This window comes from Buceros rhinoceros, unplaced genomic scaffold, assembly GCF_000710305.1.
Source record: "Buceros rhinoceros silvestris isolate BGI_N320 unplaced genomic scaffold, ASM71030v1 scaffold5326, whole genome shotgun sequence".
NCBI lineage: Eukaryota > Metazoa > Chordata > Aves > Bucerotiformes > Bucerotidae > Buceros > Buceros rhinoceros.
Genome location: NW_010419204.1, coordinates 100,060 through 113,260, shown reverse-complemented (window position 1 = coordinate 113,260; position 13,201 = coordinate 100,060). Strand labels below are relative to the sequence as shown.

General features: G+C 43.3%; 1 protein-coding gene across 1 annotated transcript in view; it reads left to right on the top strand.

Moving 5' to 3' along the window:
- Nucleotides 1–12,775, top strand: part of ALG13 (ALG13, UDP-N-acetylglucosaminyltransferase subunit) — a 22,340-nt gene extending 9,565 nt beyond the window's left edge. Inside the window, exons 12-24 of the mRNA XM_010138806.1 lie at nt 614–741; nt 1,423–1,660; nt 1,825–1,929; nt 2,148–2,304; nt 4,235–4,358; nt 4,787–4,822; nt 4,954–5,009; nt 5,593–5,655; nt 6,009–6,180; nt 7,108–7,197; nt 10,654–10,694; nt 11,538–11,721; nt 12,510–12,775. Coding sequence (XP_010137108.1) covers nt 614–741; nt 1,423–1,660; nt 1,825–1,929; nt 2,148–2,304; nt 4,235–4,358; nt 4,787–4,822; nt 4,954–5,009; nt 5,593–5,655; nt 6,009–6,180; nt 7,108–7,197; nt 10,654–10,694; nt 11,538–11,721; nt 12,510–12,775 — 1,660 coding nt within the window. The remainder of the gene's footprint in view (nt 1–613; nt 742–1,422; nt 1,661–1,824; nt 1,930–2,147; nt 2,305–4,234; nt 4,359–4,786; nt 4,823–4,953; nt 5,010–5,592; nt 5,656–6,008; nt 6,181–7,107; nt 7,198–10,653; nt 10,695–11,537; nt 11,722–12,509) is intronic.
- The last annotated feature ends 426 nt before the right edge of the window (nt 12,776–13,201 follow it).

Sequence of the window (13,201 nt, the reverse complement as noted above, 5' to 3'; positions counted from 1 at the left end):
TCTTCAAATAGGATGGTGCAGGAAACTTTTTCTCTTGAATTTCTAAGGACTAAAATCATTGTAATCCTTTTGGCAATACCCTGCTGCTCGCTCTTCCCTGGAACGCGAAAGTCATTGCAGTCTGGGCTTAATTCATACATAGCAAATTACCCTCTGCTGTCGGTTTCTCTGGGGTTTTTATGTTGTACCCAAGCAACTAAATAATTGGCACTTCTGGTGAGCTTAATCACTTTCTCCACCTTACTATTCAAAGCATTCACCCTTGTTCAAACCTAGAATTCAACTTGATGACATATTGCAAAAATTCTGGGTTGTCAGATGCTTTCAGGTGCACCTCTGAAGGCTTACAAAAAGCAGGGAAGGAACCCTTGGCCCAGGAAATCAATAGCATTGAGGCTAAATCCTAGCTTGCCTTTTCTAGTAAACAAGTAACAGCAGTGTGTTCATGGTGTCAGAGAAACAGATTTTTATTTATTTCTGCAAGCTTCCTACACTCTTAACTTTGTGAGGTGTTTTTCTGTTTTCTTCTGTCTTGGTGTTGCTTCAGCTGATGTTGTGCAGTTACACGCAGTGTACACTTGTGACACCGCTAATGCCAGTGTTCTTCATGTAGGCATACAGTTCCTTTGGCAAACTTAAAACCAGTGACACAAGTGGCACCTGTCCTTGCTTGGAATATGGTTCCTAGCCGAAAAGGAGGGACCTTTCAGAAAATAACAGGTGGATACTTCTCAGGAATAGGTTTGTACAAGGTTTCCACAAGCATCCCTTCCCTTGGGACTGGGGGGCAGCTGGGGAGACACTCATGACAGTTTTAATAGGAGCAAGTGACTAAATTCAGCTTGTGTCATAAAACTTGCTCGCTTCGGGGGTTTGATGTAAAGTGATCCTTAGGCAGAGTGATGAATTTGCCTTTGCAGAAAAACATATCCATTGAAAACACACAGCGAAGTTGGTATTGCTCAAAATCAGCAAGAAGTAGTTCGGGACTTGAGAACCATGTGTAAAGACTGAGTCTGTGAAGCTAAAAGCTTGTCTGATTTGGCCGTAGAGATGCATAGACGGACTGGGGCATCCCCAGCCAGTTAAACACAGCCAGTGCGTTTAATTTGGAGAATTATTTGTTTTAATAAATAACTGCAGCCTTCATAAAGGGATCTTAACATTACAGTACTGCTTTGAGCAGCTTAAGTTGGGAAGGTGAGATGCTTGTGTTCTGCTCTTGGTTTAGAATGCTCGCTTGGACCTTCAAAATAAGAGTATGAATTTCCCATGCTTAAAATGCACATTTTCTGGCATAGGGAAAAAAAGAGCTAATGGCCTCTGTCAAAAACTGACTTCTCAAATGATAAAGAGAACATAGCTCTGGAGTCAGCTGTTTAAGGGTAAACCTATCTTTTCTGTCCTCAACTGAAACTGCAGAAATGGATATGAAAACACGGAAGAGAATGCTTAAGAAAGTTCGTGGGAAGGAAGTGTTTATGACTGTGGCTTATAGCAGGGGTCAGCCAGTCCTTCCACCCCGGCTGCAGCACAACGTTCCTTCGGGGCGCTCTCCTCCAGTTCACTGCTCACAGGGTGGTGGAAGTATGGCGCCTTATGAACCCTATCATCCTCAGAATCCTCCTCAGAGACATCACCGCGGATTTGGGATGCCGAGGTACGAAGCCTTGAAAACCTACCTGAGGTCACCACTCATTTTCTGTTGATTTTTGCTGTAGACTGGTTAGCAGAGAGTTTGTGCTGTTTAGTAGGTAACACTACAAATGAGTTCCATCTGAGAGGCACTTCCTGGTAATTGCACCTTTTACCCTTTAAACTTAGGGGATCTGCCCGATTTATAAACAGGCACAACATGGTTGGCCCTCAAATAGCATTCTACCCCAGTCCAGGAAAGAGGTGCTATGGCAATTTCTCCTGCAGGTCCTGGTAAGTGACTATAAACCTCTTTACCAAACGTTGCTCTAAAAGAGTTGGGGAGGATGGTGGGAGAGGGATGTGGAGGGCTGCATTGGCTGTTACAGGCACAGTGTGAAACAGTGGGTTTATCATGCTTCTCCTAAAAAACCAGCATTAAAATTGAGCAACGAAACCAAGGTGAAACTCCAGAGAGTGGTGATTCTTAACCTCCTTTCTCGTTTTTCAAGCTCGTACAGCCGTAGCCGCCGTCAGATGCAGTGTGTGAAAAAGGAATGCCAGTATGGGTTTGTACCAGGGAACGGAGAGGAGCCTCAAGGACCAGAAGAAACTCTAACTTTCTATGAGATTGAAGGAGAGGATGACACTGCTTTTCCTGCTTTACCAGTGAGTTATGAACAAGGGGCATGTCTAAACCTCTCTAAGCAGGGGGGAAGCTGTAGAAATATGCGACACTTCTTTACCTAAATATGGAGCAGCACAGTGAATGTGTTTTTGAGAAGGGGAGGCTAAAATGAGTCTAGATCCTGTAAAACCTGCTTAAAACCTCCATTTTCTAAATATTCCCCTTCCTCCCTGCTCTCACTGACAGCACTTGTTTTCTCTCTAATGTATTTTCTTAAAAGTAGGGTCTTGTTTCTTCTTTCTGTTGCAGTTTGAAAACAAAACCTCTTCCTCCTGTGGATGTCTGTCACGTTCTCCACGTTGTGGGAGAAAGCTTCTCACTTGTTTGCCACACTGTAATTTATCATTTGTGTAACTAGATTCAGAAACCTTATAGTGATAGGCTGGATTGTTCCTCTGAACTTAAAACTGTAGTGTTTTATGCTACCATGTTGTTCCTGAAACAGTTTCTACTGGTACATATACAGGAGAGAATTCCAAATCTAGACTTCTCTTAAAACAGTCTTTCTGTCAAGTTGTAGATAAAGTGGCATGGTGTATTCTTCAAAACTTTGTTTTATTTGTAGTCTGAGCCTAGATACGCTACAAAAAATCGATTGCTGTTTAGGTATCTGAATAGGAAAGCAGGTGGTTTTTTTTTTTTTTTTAAAAAAAAGGTAGGTTTGAATTTCTTTTTGCTGTGTTGAAGCAATGAACTTAAATGTTAGACTTGTATTTAAGTGAGAGAGGGGGATCTGCTCAGGACTGTTTCAGCAGCAGCAATTTTTACTTTGTCCGTCGTTGCTCTGGTTTTTCTCCAAGACTGTCAAGGAATAAGGACAGATTATCCCGGAATTATTTTTTTTCTGACATAAAATCAATACAGCTTGCTAGTTTTCCTCCCTATTGCTAGACTTTGTACCTGCAGCTCCTAATGAATCATTTGTCATGTTCGTTCCACAACTTTGTAATTGTCAATGCCAAAGCCTTTTCTCTGTCTCTTCCTTGTCTTGTTTAGTAAAGGAATATAACATTTCCTGGGGAAAGATGCATCTCACAGAAAACTCTGCCATCCTACTAGAGGCCTGGTGGGAGAATCTTCTGACTTACCATCTCTGCCTCAACCTTGGAAATCTTACAAGCCACTCTGAGCACTTTATTGATCTCATAATCACCATGTCTTCTGAGGAGAATTTTGAGTGTCACCTTAGCCATCACAAAAGAGTGAATCAACTTCTTTTACTTGAGCATCTCAATCCTATATTCCTGCTTCAGAGAACTCTCTATTTTAAATTGTGGTGCAGCTAAGGCCTGACTTGAATGCAAAGATAAGGGGCATGTGAAGTGTTAAAGGAGTCCTGTGGGAAACCTTGATGGGTGCTGCTCTCTGAACGAGTCAGGCTTGCATGTGTGGGTCGTTAGTGCAGCTGGTGGTGTCTGTGCCAACAACCACCCATGGGTTTCACTAACTGTGACTAAAGAAAACCTTTTTCCATGATAGAGCGTTTGAATGAACTGGTCTGCTGGTGGTGTGGTGGGAGTGCTCCAGAGTGCGGAACACAGGAGTATATGTTGGGGGTAGCAGTCTTGGCTGTTGTCTGGGGTCTGCTCCTTCCTTTTCACCTTTGAGCTTGAGATAAAGCTGGCTGAGTTCTTGGTGGGAGCAACTTGCCTGTATGCCGTAAGACAGCAGTAGGTCTTCAAAAATCAGTTGCCTTACAAATGCTAAGCAGAACAAAAGGGAAAGGGAAAAAATCTGTCCATGACTATTCTGCTGCAATCAGGGTGCATAGAAACAGACACACAAATGATAATTCTAGTAAGTTTTGGTTGCAGCAAGTTTGGTTGGTCAGCCTGTTTCTACTCGGTGTGTGTAGAGCATGAAAAGGCTTTAAACTATTTTTAAATGCACGCTTCTGACTTTGCTTTTTAGACCCCAGGTAGCATTGTGCATGGTCCAGCAGGATTTTGGGTAGCAAGGAGAGGCCCAAACCCTCTTCCACCTAACAAGCAGAACCTGAATTCCTCAGAGGAGGAGGAAGAAACAAGTGAAAGTGGTGAGTTCCTAAAGGATTAGTGAATGAAAAGACAGGTTTAAAAGATTTTCAGTGTGCTTTTTGATTCCTTATGTCTCCTGAATACCTGTTTATTGTGAGCTTTGAAGATGTGTGAGAGCATGTTTTTCATCATTTTCTGTGTTGCTTACGTTCAGGCTTGCTGCATTGTCACCCTTGTGACTGTAGGTCTGTAGCAGGTCAAGCTGCTGCTTAAAAATGCATAATGTAAGTTTGTAATGGCAGCCTTGATCCATGGTGGAGTAACAAAATGAGCACATCTTAAGTGTTTCTCTGCTTTTCTGCATGAAACAAGATGATGCTGAAAGCAGCTCATTAATGCATGCACTAAATATAATTGTGGTAACTTCAGCTTTAAGGTTTTCTAAATTAAAGCTCTGAATTAAAGCTTCTTGTTCTCTCCCTTGTAGAGAAGTTTCATGAAGAATATATCTATGCACCACCAGGTAGGTAGAGCTTTAGTCTTTACTGAAAGAACACTCAGTGAATGGAATCCGTTCATTACGACCTTTTTATAAGTTTTTGAATGGTTAGATTTAATGCCAGTTTTTCAATTAATTTTGCTTATACCCTCTAGATCCTGATTGTGAGACCACAACAGTATTTAATGCAGCAGAACCTGCAGCCAGCCTGGTAAGCTTCAGTCGCTGTCTGTTCAGGTTAGGAATCCTCCCAGTGGGTGGCATTCTTGGTAGGAACTGTCCTTGGATGCAGGCTTAACATGCTAGGTCAGAGACTTCCTTTGGAAGGAAGCAATGATGGTTTCATTTATTTATTCACTCCCCTTTTCTCCCTAAACAGCGAGGTTTTTGTTTGAGTCTGCAAGTACAGTCTGAATTGTACTAGATATATTAATGATTTTTCCATGTTCCCCTCCCAAATAGAAAGCACTTGCTTTTATTGTACCACCATTCAAGACCTATTCCAGTTAGCCTGATTCCTCCACTGTGTGACTGAAGAGATCCCACCTCTGATAGAACTGACTTTGGAATTACTATTTTTTTAAATCTGAAACTAAATCTTTAGTTGCCTACTGGTCTACAGGGGGTGTGAAAGCCAGTCCTATGCATGTCCAAATAAAACTGCTTTTACTTGAGTTACAGAAGATCCTCTGTGTGTGTGTGTGTGGTCTGTAAATAAGTAGGATTGTGGTGTGTGTGCCTTGTGACTTCTTTGCCTCTTAAGCGGACCCTGTTCTGCTTTGGAATCCTCTCAGGAAGAAGGGCCGGTCTCTGTGTCACCTCAGGATGGAGTGGCTTCCTATAGCTACCCCCAGAAGGTAGTATCTGGTACTTTATTGTGGTAGACTTGTGGAGGGATGACCCTCTGCTTGGTTAGTGTCAGTCTCTGGGGTACCTCTGCCTGCCCCTTACGGCATTGTGTAGCGAAGAATACAATTCCCTATAACTATAAACAAAATAAAAGGGTGAAAAGGTGCCTAGCAGCTGTCTGTAAATCTGAACTGGTATTTTCAAACCCATTTTAAGAAAATTGGGATAATCATTCCTAGCTGCAAAGGCAGCTTCCAAAATGTGTTTCTGTGAAGTGAGGATTTTTAACTGTGGTATTTCCATGGTCTTTGTCAAAGCCAGTTGTAGAGGCAGTCTGCTGAATCCTGTGACTCTCTTGCAGGTGATGGTGAACTCTGCAGCAATCTCAACCTCAGCAGGTGTTTATGCTGCTCCAGCTACAGGCTTCTCCTCCAGTTCTGCTGCCTCCACTCCAGCCAGTGTCACAACAGCAGTTCCCCCCCAAACAGCAGTTCAGCCAGCCGTAGTATCTCCCCTTTCTGTAGGGAGGCCAGGTAGAGTGCGCAGACTACGCCCGTGGACTTGGATGTCTTACTGTCCGTTTCGAAAGAGTCGCTGGCTGTGGTGGTTCAGGATCCACATAAATAGCCGATTCATATTTGTGGCCTTTGGTTACTTCTGTGCAAGGAGGTCAGATTGGTGATGTGTCACGCGGTGCACTTGCCCTCCAAGATGCTGGATCTCCTTTGTTCTTGTGAAACGTTTATTAAGAAAAAATACTTTTTTCCCTTGTTTTAAAGAAGACTTTTCATGTGTTCTGTAACTCTTCATTTAGAATCCAAAAAACCCTGCATCTTCAGTTCTGCTCAATTCCCTTCTCCATTTTTCTCCTTTGTTTGGTTTTTTCCACTCTGTGTGACAGTTTAGTCAGCACGGTTCTCCAAGCTGTTTGGTCACTGTCGCTGTTCCAAATGACCTGCTGGTATGGTAGAGGTATGGGCCGCCTCTTAAATATTTAAGTTGTCTGTCCCAAGTATTTTTGATGTGTCTTGAACCTTCCCTTAATTTTGTGGGCTTGTTGTTGCAATTCTGATGATGCTTAAGACCCAGAGTGATTGGTCTGTTCCCTGTTGTCTGAGGACAGGCAGTTATGTAGGGAAGTCTGGCCTGCCTTCTAGAATGGAGAAGGGATTGGAACAGACGTTTTTTCTTCACTGGAGTACAAAGCTTGCAGACAGATGGATAGTGAAGGCTTGTGAGATCAGAACCTTCCCATTTTAAAATTTCTTTTGGACTTTTAAAGTGATGACTAAAGAGAACTGTTACCACTCTTAACGAGAGGCGCTGATATGACAAAGCAGTGTGCGCTTAACTGTGTAACTTAGCATCTTGCTCATGTGACGTGCCACTGCAAGTTTGACTTGGCTTTTATTTCCTTCCCATTGTAGCAGTTTCTTCAGTGCCATTTCCAGTTTATTCAGCTCCTTTTCCTCCGGTCAGTGAGGTGGGAGAACCTGGTGCCATTCTTCCACCTTACTCTTGTGATCCCAGCGGCAGCGATCTGCCTCGAGGTAACGACGGTATTTTGTGCTTTTACTGCTGCTGCTCTTTGGTGTGTTTCTGACCTGTGTTCATGAAATTTAATGGAATACCTGTAGTGAGGAAAAAATGGCTCTTTGCAGCTCGCAGGGAGTGGGAAATAATATTACAAGTGTTTATGCTAAAAATGTGTGAATTTCCAGTTTTGAATAGCAAGTTCTTATCTGACTGAGGTAGGTGTTACTGCAGCTTCAGATGGCATCCTAGAGAAATGGGTACCAAGGGCGAGGGTGCTTGGCCAGTATCTTACTGGTTCGTGGTGGAGCAATCATTTTCTGATAAATGATGACAAACAAATGCAATCTATGTATTTATAAAGTCATGCTGTTGCACAGTTCAGTGAGTTAATTGTGGAGTTTTCCAGTAGGGCTCCAAGATGTCATTCTGTCCAGGGATAAAGTGTAGTGTCATCTTGTTCCCTGGGTTCTTAGACTTTTCCTATACTGTCATCAATTGTGACAAGGGTGCAAAGACCAACATAGTACTGACCTGCAGAGCAGCTCAGGCACAGCTTTCAGCTTTATCAGCTGATGGTGGCTTTGTTTTGAAAGTGATAATCTGCTGTTAGCTTGCTCCTCCAATTAAAGAATGTCAGCATACCATGTAAGGTCACTTCAGACAGCCAAGCCTCCTGAGCAGTGCAATAGGCATATACATACTGATTACTATTTTTTCTTTTTGTTATTCATTTATCCCCTCATTCTGTCATGTTTGTGACCTACAACGCAGAGTTGGTAATTCAGAGAGCTTTGGTCAGTAACCCAAGGTCAAGCTCTTTGCTGTCCTTATTGCAAGCTATGTGCCTCTCAGCTTCAGGAGTAACAGTACCACTTGCTATTGATCTGGAAAAAGGCAGGTTCCGAAGTGCTGTGGTGTGGTTGCTCAGAGGCCTGCTGCTTGCACATGGACTGCTGATGTGCTCTGCAGTAACTCTGATCTCAATTCCTGGTTTTGTTCATCTTGAATACTGTTTCCCGCTTCCCTGCTGCAGCGATACTGCTCTAGTCGAGACTGTGCCCACTTCAGGGTCAACCGTTTTCAGCTTTAGTTCAGTGCCCTAACTGGGGCTGTCAGCACTTGGGAGAATTGGGTGTTAAGTGCGCTGACAAGAATCTGGAGTGGATGTGGATTAACAACCTCTTCAGACTCTGCCTGTATCTTTTCATCCGAGTCACTCCAAAAGATCTCTTGGTATTACTGTGTTCCAGAGCCTGCAGCAGCGTTCAGGATTGACCAGAGCTTTGTCTCAGCACAGTAAAAACATTACCTTGATTTTTGTCCTGATGCATTGCAAGCTGAGATTTTTATCAGTAGTCATCATGGTCTTTATATCTTCATGGCAGGGAGGTTAAGTTTTTGGGGTTCATCTATTGCTTCATAAGATTGTTCTGTGGTACTGAAGATTGACTTGATTTCTGGACACCTCAAAGAGGAATATAAACAAAACCTGATCTCCTACTGCACTGGCTTCTGTTCTAACACTCCACAGACGTTGCTATTTCCAATATGAGTTTGTCCTTTCAGTCTCCCAGCCCTTCCTTTGTACTGCTATCACTGCTATGAAGCAGCTGTTTCATTCAGCTCTTGTACTTGTTTTGCATAGATTTGCATAAACAATTGAAGCACAAAATCAGATTGGGGAGAAAAAAAACTTTATTCCAAATGTAGCTGCAGTTTCAGCTGGAGACTAAAGTTGGCTTTTCTGTGAGTGTTTGGGCTATTTTTAGTGTTTTACTGACTGTGGCCGATGTCACAGCCAGACCGCCAGCACTTTCAGCAGTGAGCTCACAGCTGTTAGATGCGAGGAAGGACCTGAGGGCACTTCCCAAAACAGCTGTGTGGATTATAGCCCTGGTCAAATACAATGAACAGTAAAAGAATTGGGAATTGGCAACAGAGGAACAAATCCTTGGGCGCTCCAGGACTAGGGTTTGCAGTTCTGCAGGAAGATAAGCTGCGCAGGCCCTTAGAAGAGCAGGGCTGGGCAAGCATGCCCTTGTGGTAGATGGGTGAGCAGGGAGGCAATGTGGAGCCAAGTCCCTGGTCTAGGGGAAGCGGACTGTAGGTGGTTAGGAAGATGGTGTTAGGCGGTAACTGGAGGTGTTGGCCAGTTGAAGCCCTCCGTGGCTCGTTCCTTTGAGTTGTCTCCCTGCTTTCCCTTTCAGCTCCCAGCAGTGCTAAAGCGAAGTCTGTGTGTGCGTGTACACAAACCTCCTCCTGTGGAATGGGTGACTTGCTCCTCCTGAGCCGTTAAAACAACTCTGTATTTGGATCTGAGAAACCAACAATGTTTCTCATGCACAGTTTCAGAACTGCACCGTATGATTCTCTTTTCCCTCTCGGTGGTCAAGTCAGAAGATTCAAAATGGCTTCACTTGGGCAGTTGGAAGCGTGTTTCAAACCCTGCTGTTCTTGGAGTGTGGTTTCAGAGTTCCTCTGTGCATCTGGGATTGCGTCTCAGCAGATCATGTATTTGTCTGGGGGCAAATTGTTTAGTATGTGGAAGGCAGAAGTAAAAGACTACTGGCAAGAAAGCAGAGAACTGAGTACCCTTGTGAGGAAGGAAAAGGAAGGAGCATATTCCTTATTCCCCCCTTCCCCCCTCCATTTTCGGGCAATTGGGCCCTTAGAAACTACGTCAGATGGGTTTGGAATTGCTGCATATCTTGGCCCCATTGACGTGAATTGGTCATTGCTCAGCAAAGCTCTGATGATGGAGACAGGGACAGAACCAGACTTAATGCTGTCCAGAAGCAGCATGAAGCTGGCGTCTGTGTGGAGTTGGCCTGTTGTCCTCATGACAGCCCCGTATGGGTGCAGTACAAACACAGGGTGTCTCTGATGGGTGTACACTGGGGAGGAATGGTCACTCACACAGGTTGTGTGAGAAGGCTGCTCCTGCCTGTCTGCATTTTTCCAAACCCTTTTGCATTCCTGTTGTGAGGAAGGGAGGGAGTCCACTTATTGGTCAACTTAATTTAGGGGCTCATAATCAAATTTGTCTCTGATAAAATACTTTTTCCTCTAAAAACCCAGCCTTAATAGAAAGCCAGAATTGCTTGAGGCCTAGTGCCTTGGGCAGTGGGGACTCATAACAACACCGATGATTATCACTCAAGTAATCAAGATAAATACACCAAAATAAAAGCTATTGTGCTTGTTGAAGTAGGGTAATAAGTTGATTAGACAAATGCTTTACTGTTGCACAAATAGCCGGCTGGCTTAACCTGAAAAGATAAACTATTTGTTTTAACAACTATTTATATTCAAGTTACGTTCCTACCCTTTAAACTTTAAAGAAAAAGTAGTGCTAAAATACTCCTATTCCTTAAGTAAGAGTAACTTAAAATGCTCTTAATGTGCGTTAATTTCTTTTGCTTCTTGATTTATGATCTTCTGCTCTTTAATGTCATATTTTTTAATTTCAGATACAAAGGTCTTGCGGTATTATTTTAATCTGGGATTGCAAGTAAGTGCTTTTAGAAAGAGTCCAGTAAATTGTCTGTAAAAACTGCTGGTTTTTTTCTGGACAGATGTGCAGACGTGTTTTAGATTTCCAAGTGTGCTAAGTGTGCATCCTCTGCACTTGGCTATTAGTATGTGTAGGCTTGCTTGGTGGAGGTGAAAGTATAGCTCAGGAAGTGAAGCCTTAATTCCAGATGGGAAGCAGGCTAGTATGTATGTTTGGTTGTTTTACTTTGGGTTGTGGTGGTGGTGTTTTTGTTTTTCTTTTTGCGGAGGATGGTGGATAAATATTGTTCTTTCCGTGAAGATAAGGGAAGGAACCTGAGCCATTCTTAAGAAAAATCTATGTACTTAGACAAGACATCAAAGACCACTTAGAGATGTGTGGTTTGAGTCTTCTAGGACTTGTACAGCTGTGTTCAGACTGGTTAGCACCATTTCTCTGTGTTTCTTGCTCTGCTGAAGAGTTGTCTTTGCACTAGCAGTCGTGGGTAGCATCAGTGCTGCTGCTCAGGGAAGAAGAAACATCAGCTTTTTCAACTGAAGAAATAGGAAAAATCTCTTTGAATATGGGAAAGCGAATAGGTGGTAATCTTTCTCTGTAAAGATTTCTGACACCACAGCAGTGTGGAACTGAGGTGTCTATTCCTGCAGGTATTGCAGTATCTTTTCTGGTAGGCTCTAGTGTTGGGGGTCTTTCTTGGTGTGCGTATTATCTTAAGGGGCTAGGAAAGAGAAAAAAATGCATTTTTCCTAACTTTAGATGTGAAACTAGTTGTGATTTGAAGGAGGGATGGTGAGTATGTGGTTGTTTGCATGATCTTGTATTTTTTTCCTTTTCTCAAAGTATTGTCATCAGAGCTATTGGCCTTCCATGGTGTATGTACAGCCAGTGTTGCCACCATCACCTGTGGAAGTTTATCCAGCATATGCTGAGCAAGCTCCTGTCCTAGATCAGTCTGTATCTCAGCTCTACACTGATGCTGGGAGAACTGAAGTCCACCAGGTTCCCTTGGAAGCACCTGCAAATGGTTCGTATTTGAGTCTAAGACCCCACATACACAACTAATGAGAAATGAGGGAACATGTTTTCAGAGCGTGACTGCTCCACGGGAGCTGCTGGCCTGCAGCTTTGCTGTCCTGTAGGAAGTGTAAGGTTGGGAGGATGTCAAATAAGCCTGGTAAGGGGTTATCACAAGTGTCTCTGCCACCTGTGGTCCTGCTTAAAGTATGTCTGTCACTGGTGTGGCCACCAAAACTTAGTTTCACCCAGCAGCTGTGTAATAAGCTTGTAAATGCACTTGGCGGTAAATAGGAGGATTGTTTTAAATGAGGAGAAAGATGTCAAAAAGGTGGGATGCCGAGCTCATTAAAATGTCTGGAACGTTGCAAATGGTCAAGCATTGGGAGGGAGCACACCTCAACAAAACTGCCGCTCAGAAGTGAACAGGCTTTGCTAACACCTCGCCTGCTCAGCCAAGGTGGTTCTTTTGCACTTTTTGTGTGGTCAGAAATGAAAGGGGAAGAATATATTAGCACTCTACCCAAATCCCTCTTGAAAAAGCTGCCACTCCAAAGCAGAATGCTGCTAAGCAATTCTTGAACAGTGAGAGGAGCAGGTTATCCTCCAGTCTAACTTGGGACCCCAAATGATTTTGACTTCTCCAATAGGAGGGATATATATGGGCATAAAGCTGTCATTTAGATGGGTTTTCCCTTTTGGCCACCAAAATAATGCTGTGTTCGTGGTAATGAAAGTCTGTGTACAAAGGCCATAGATATGGCAAGTGGTGTGTATTCTGGGTTTTTTTTTTTTAAGGTAACTTTCAAAACGCAGAGCCTCCACCCCTGTCCTATGGGCCAGTGTATTACCCAGTCGTGTCGGACCCCTTCAGCCAGCAATCCGTTCCTGGGTTTGATTCCCTAGTACCTGCCTATCGCTACGTTAGTACCTGGCACCCAGTAAATCCACCGTATGGAAATTCTCCACAAATAGCTAATGCTGTAAGCTCTGGACCACTGCACCAAGTCAGCTATATTGCCTCATCTAACCCTGCACCTCATGATGTGCCTCAAGGAATGTAAATCTGGGAGCTATAAGCTCACGTCTTGCCCTTTGTTTCTCTTGTTTCTTGTTTGTCAACTGTAAGTTAATATTGTTTTGTAAATGTTACCCTGTCTTAGTGGGCTGGGTCAGTTGATTAAACTGCATTCAAATTTCATGTTTCTCTTTAGGTTTATGCTAGTGGTAGTTGACAAGATGTTTTAGTCAATTATGTAGGAAAGCACAGGAAAAGATCAGACACAAACTATGGTGCAGGGAACACAAAGCTTGGATCTGGCTACATAAAGTACGTGTAAAAACATAACACTATCGCTACAGGAATGTTGCATCATGTACCACTGTGAGGGGTTGTGCTGGAACACTTGGACGTATGGTTCTTGTTTAAGCACTGAAATAGGTCAATAACTATGGTTAAATATTTGGCACAGGGTCATTAGGATGTTTGA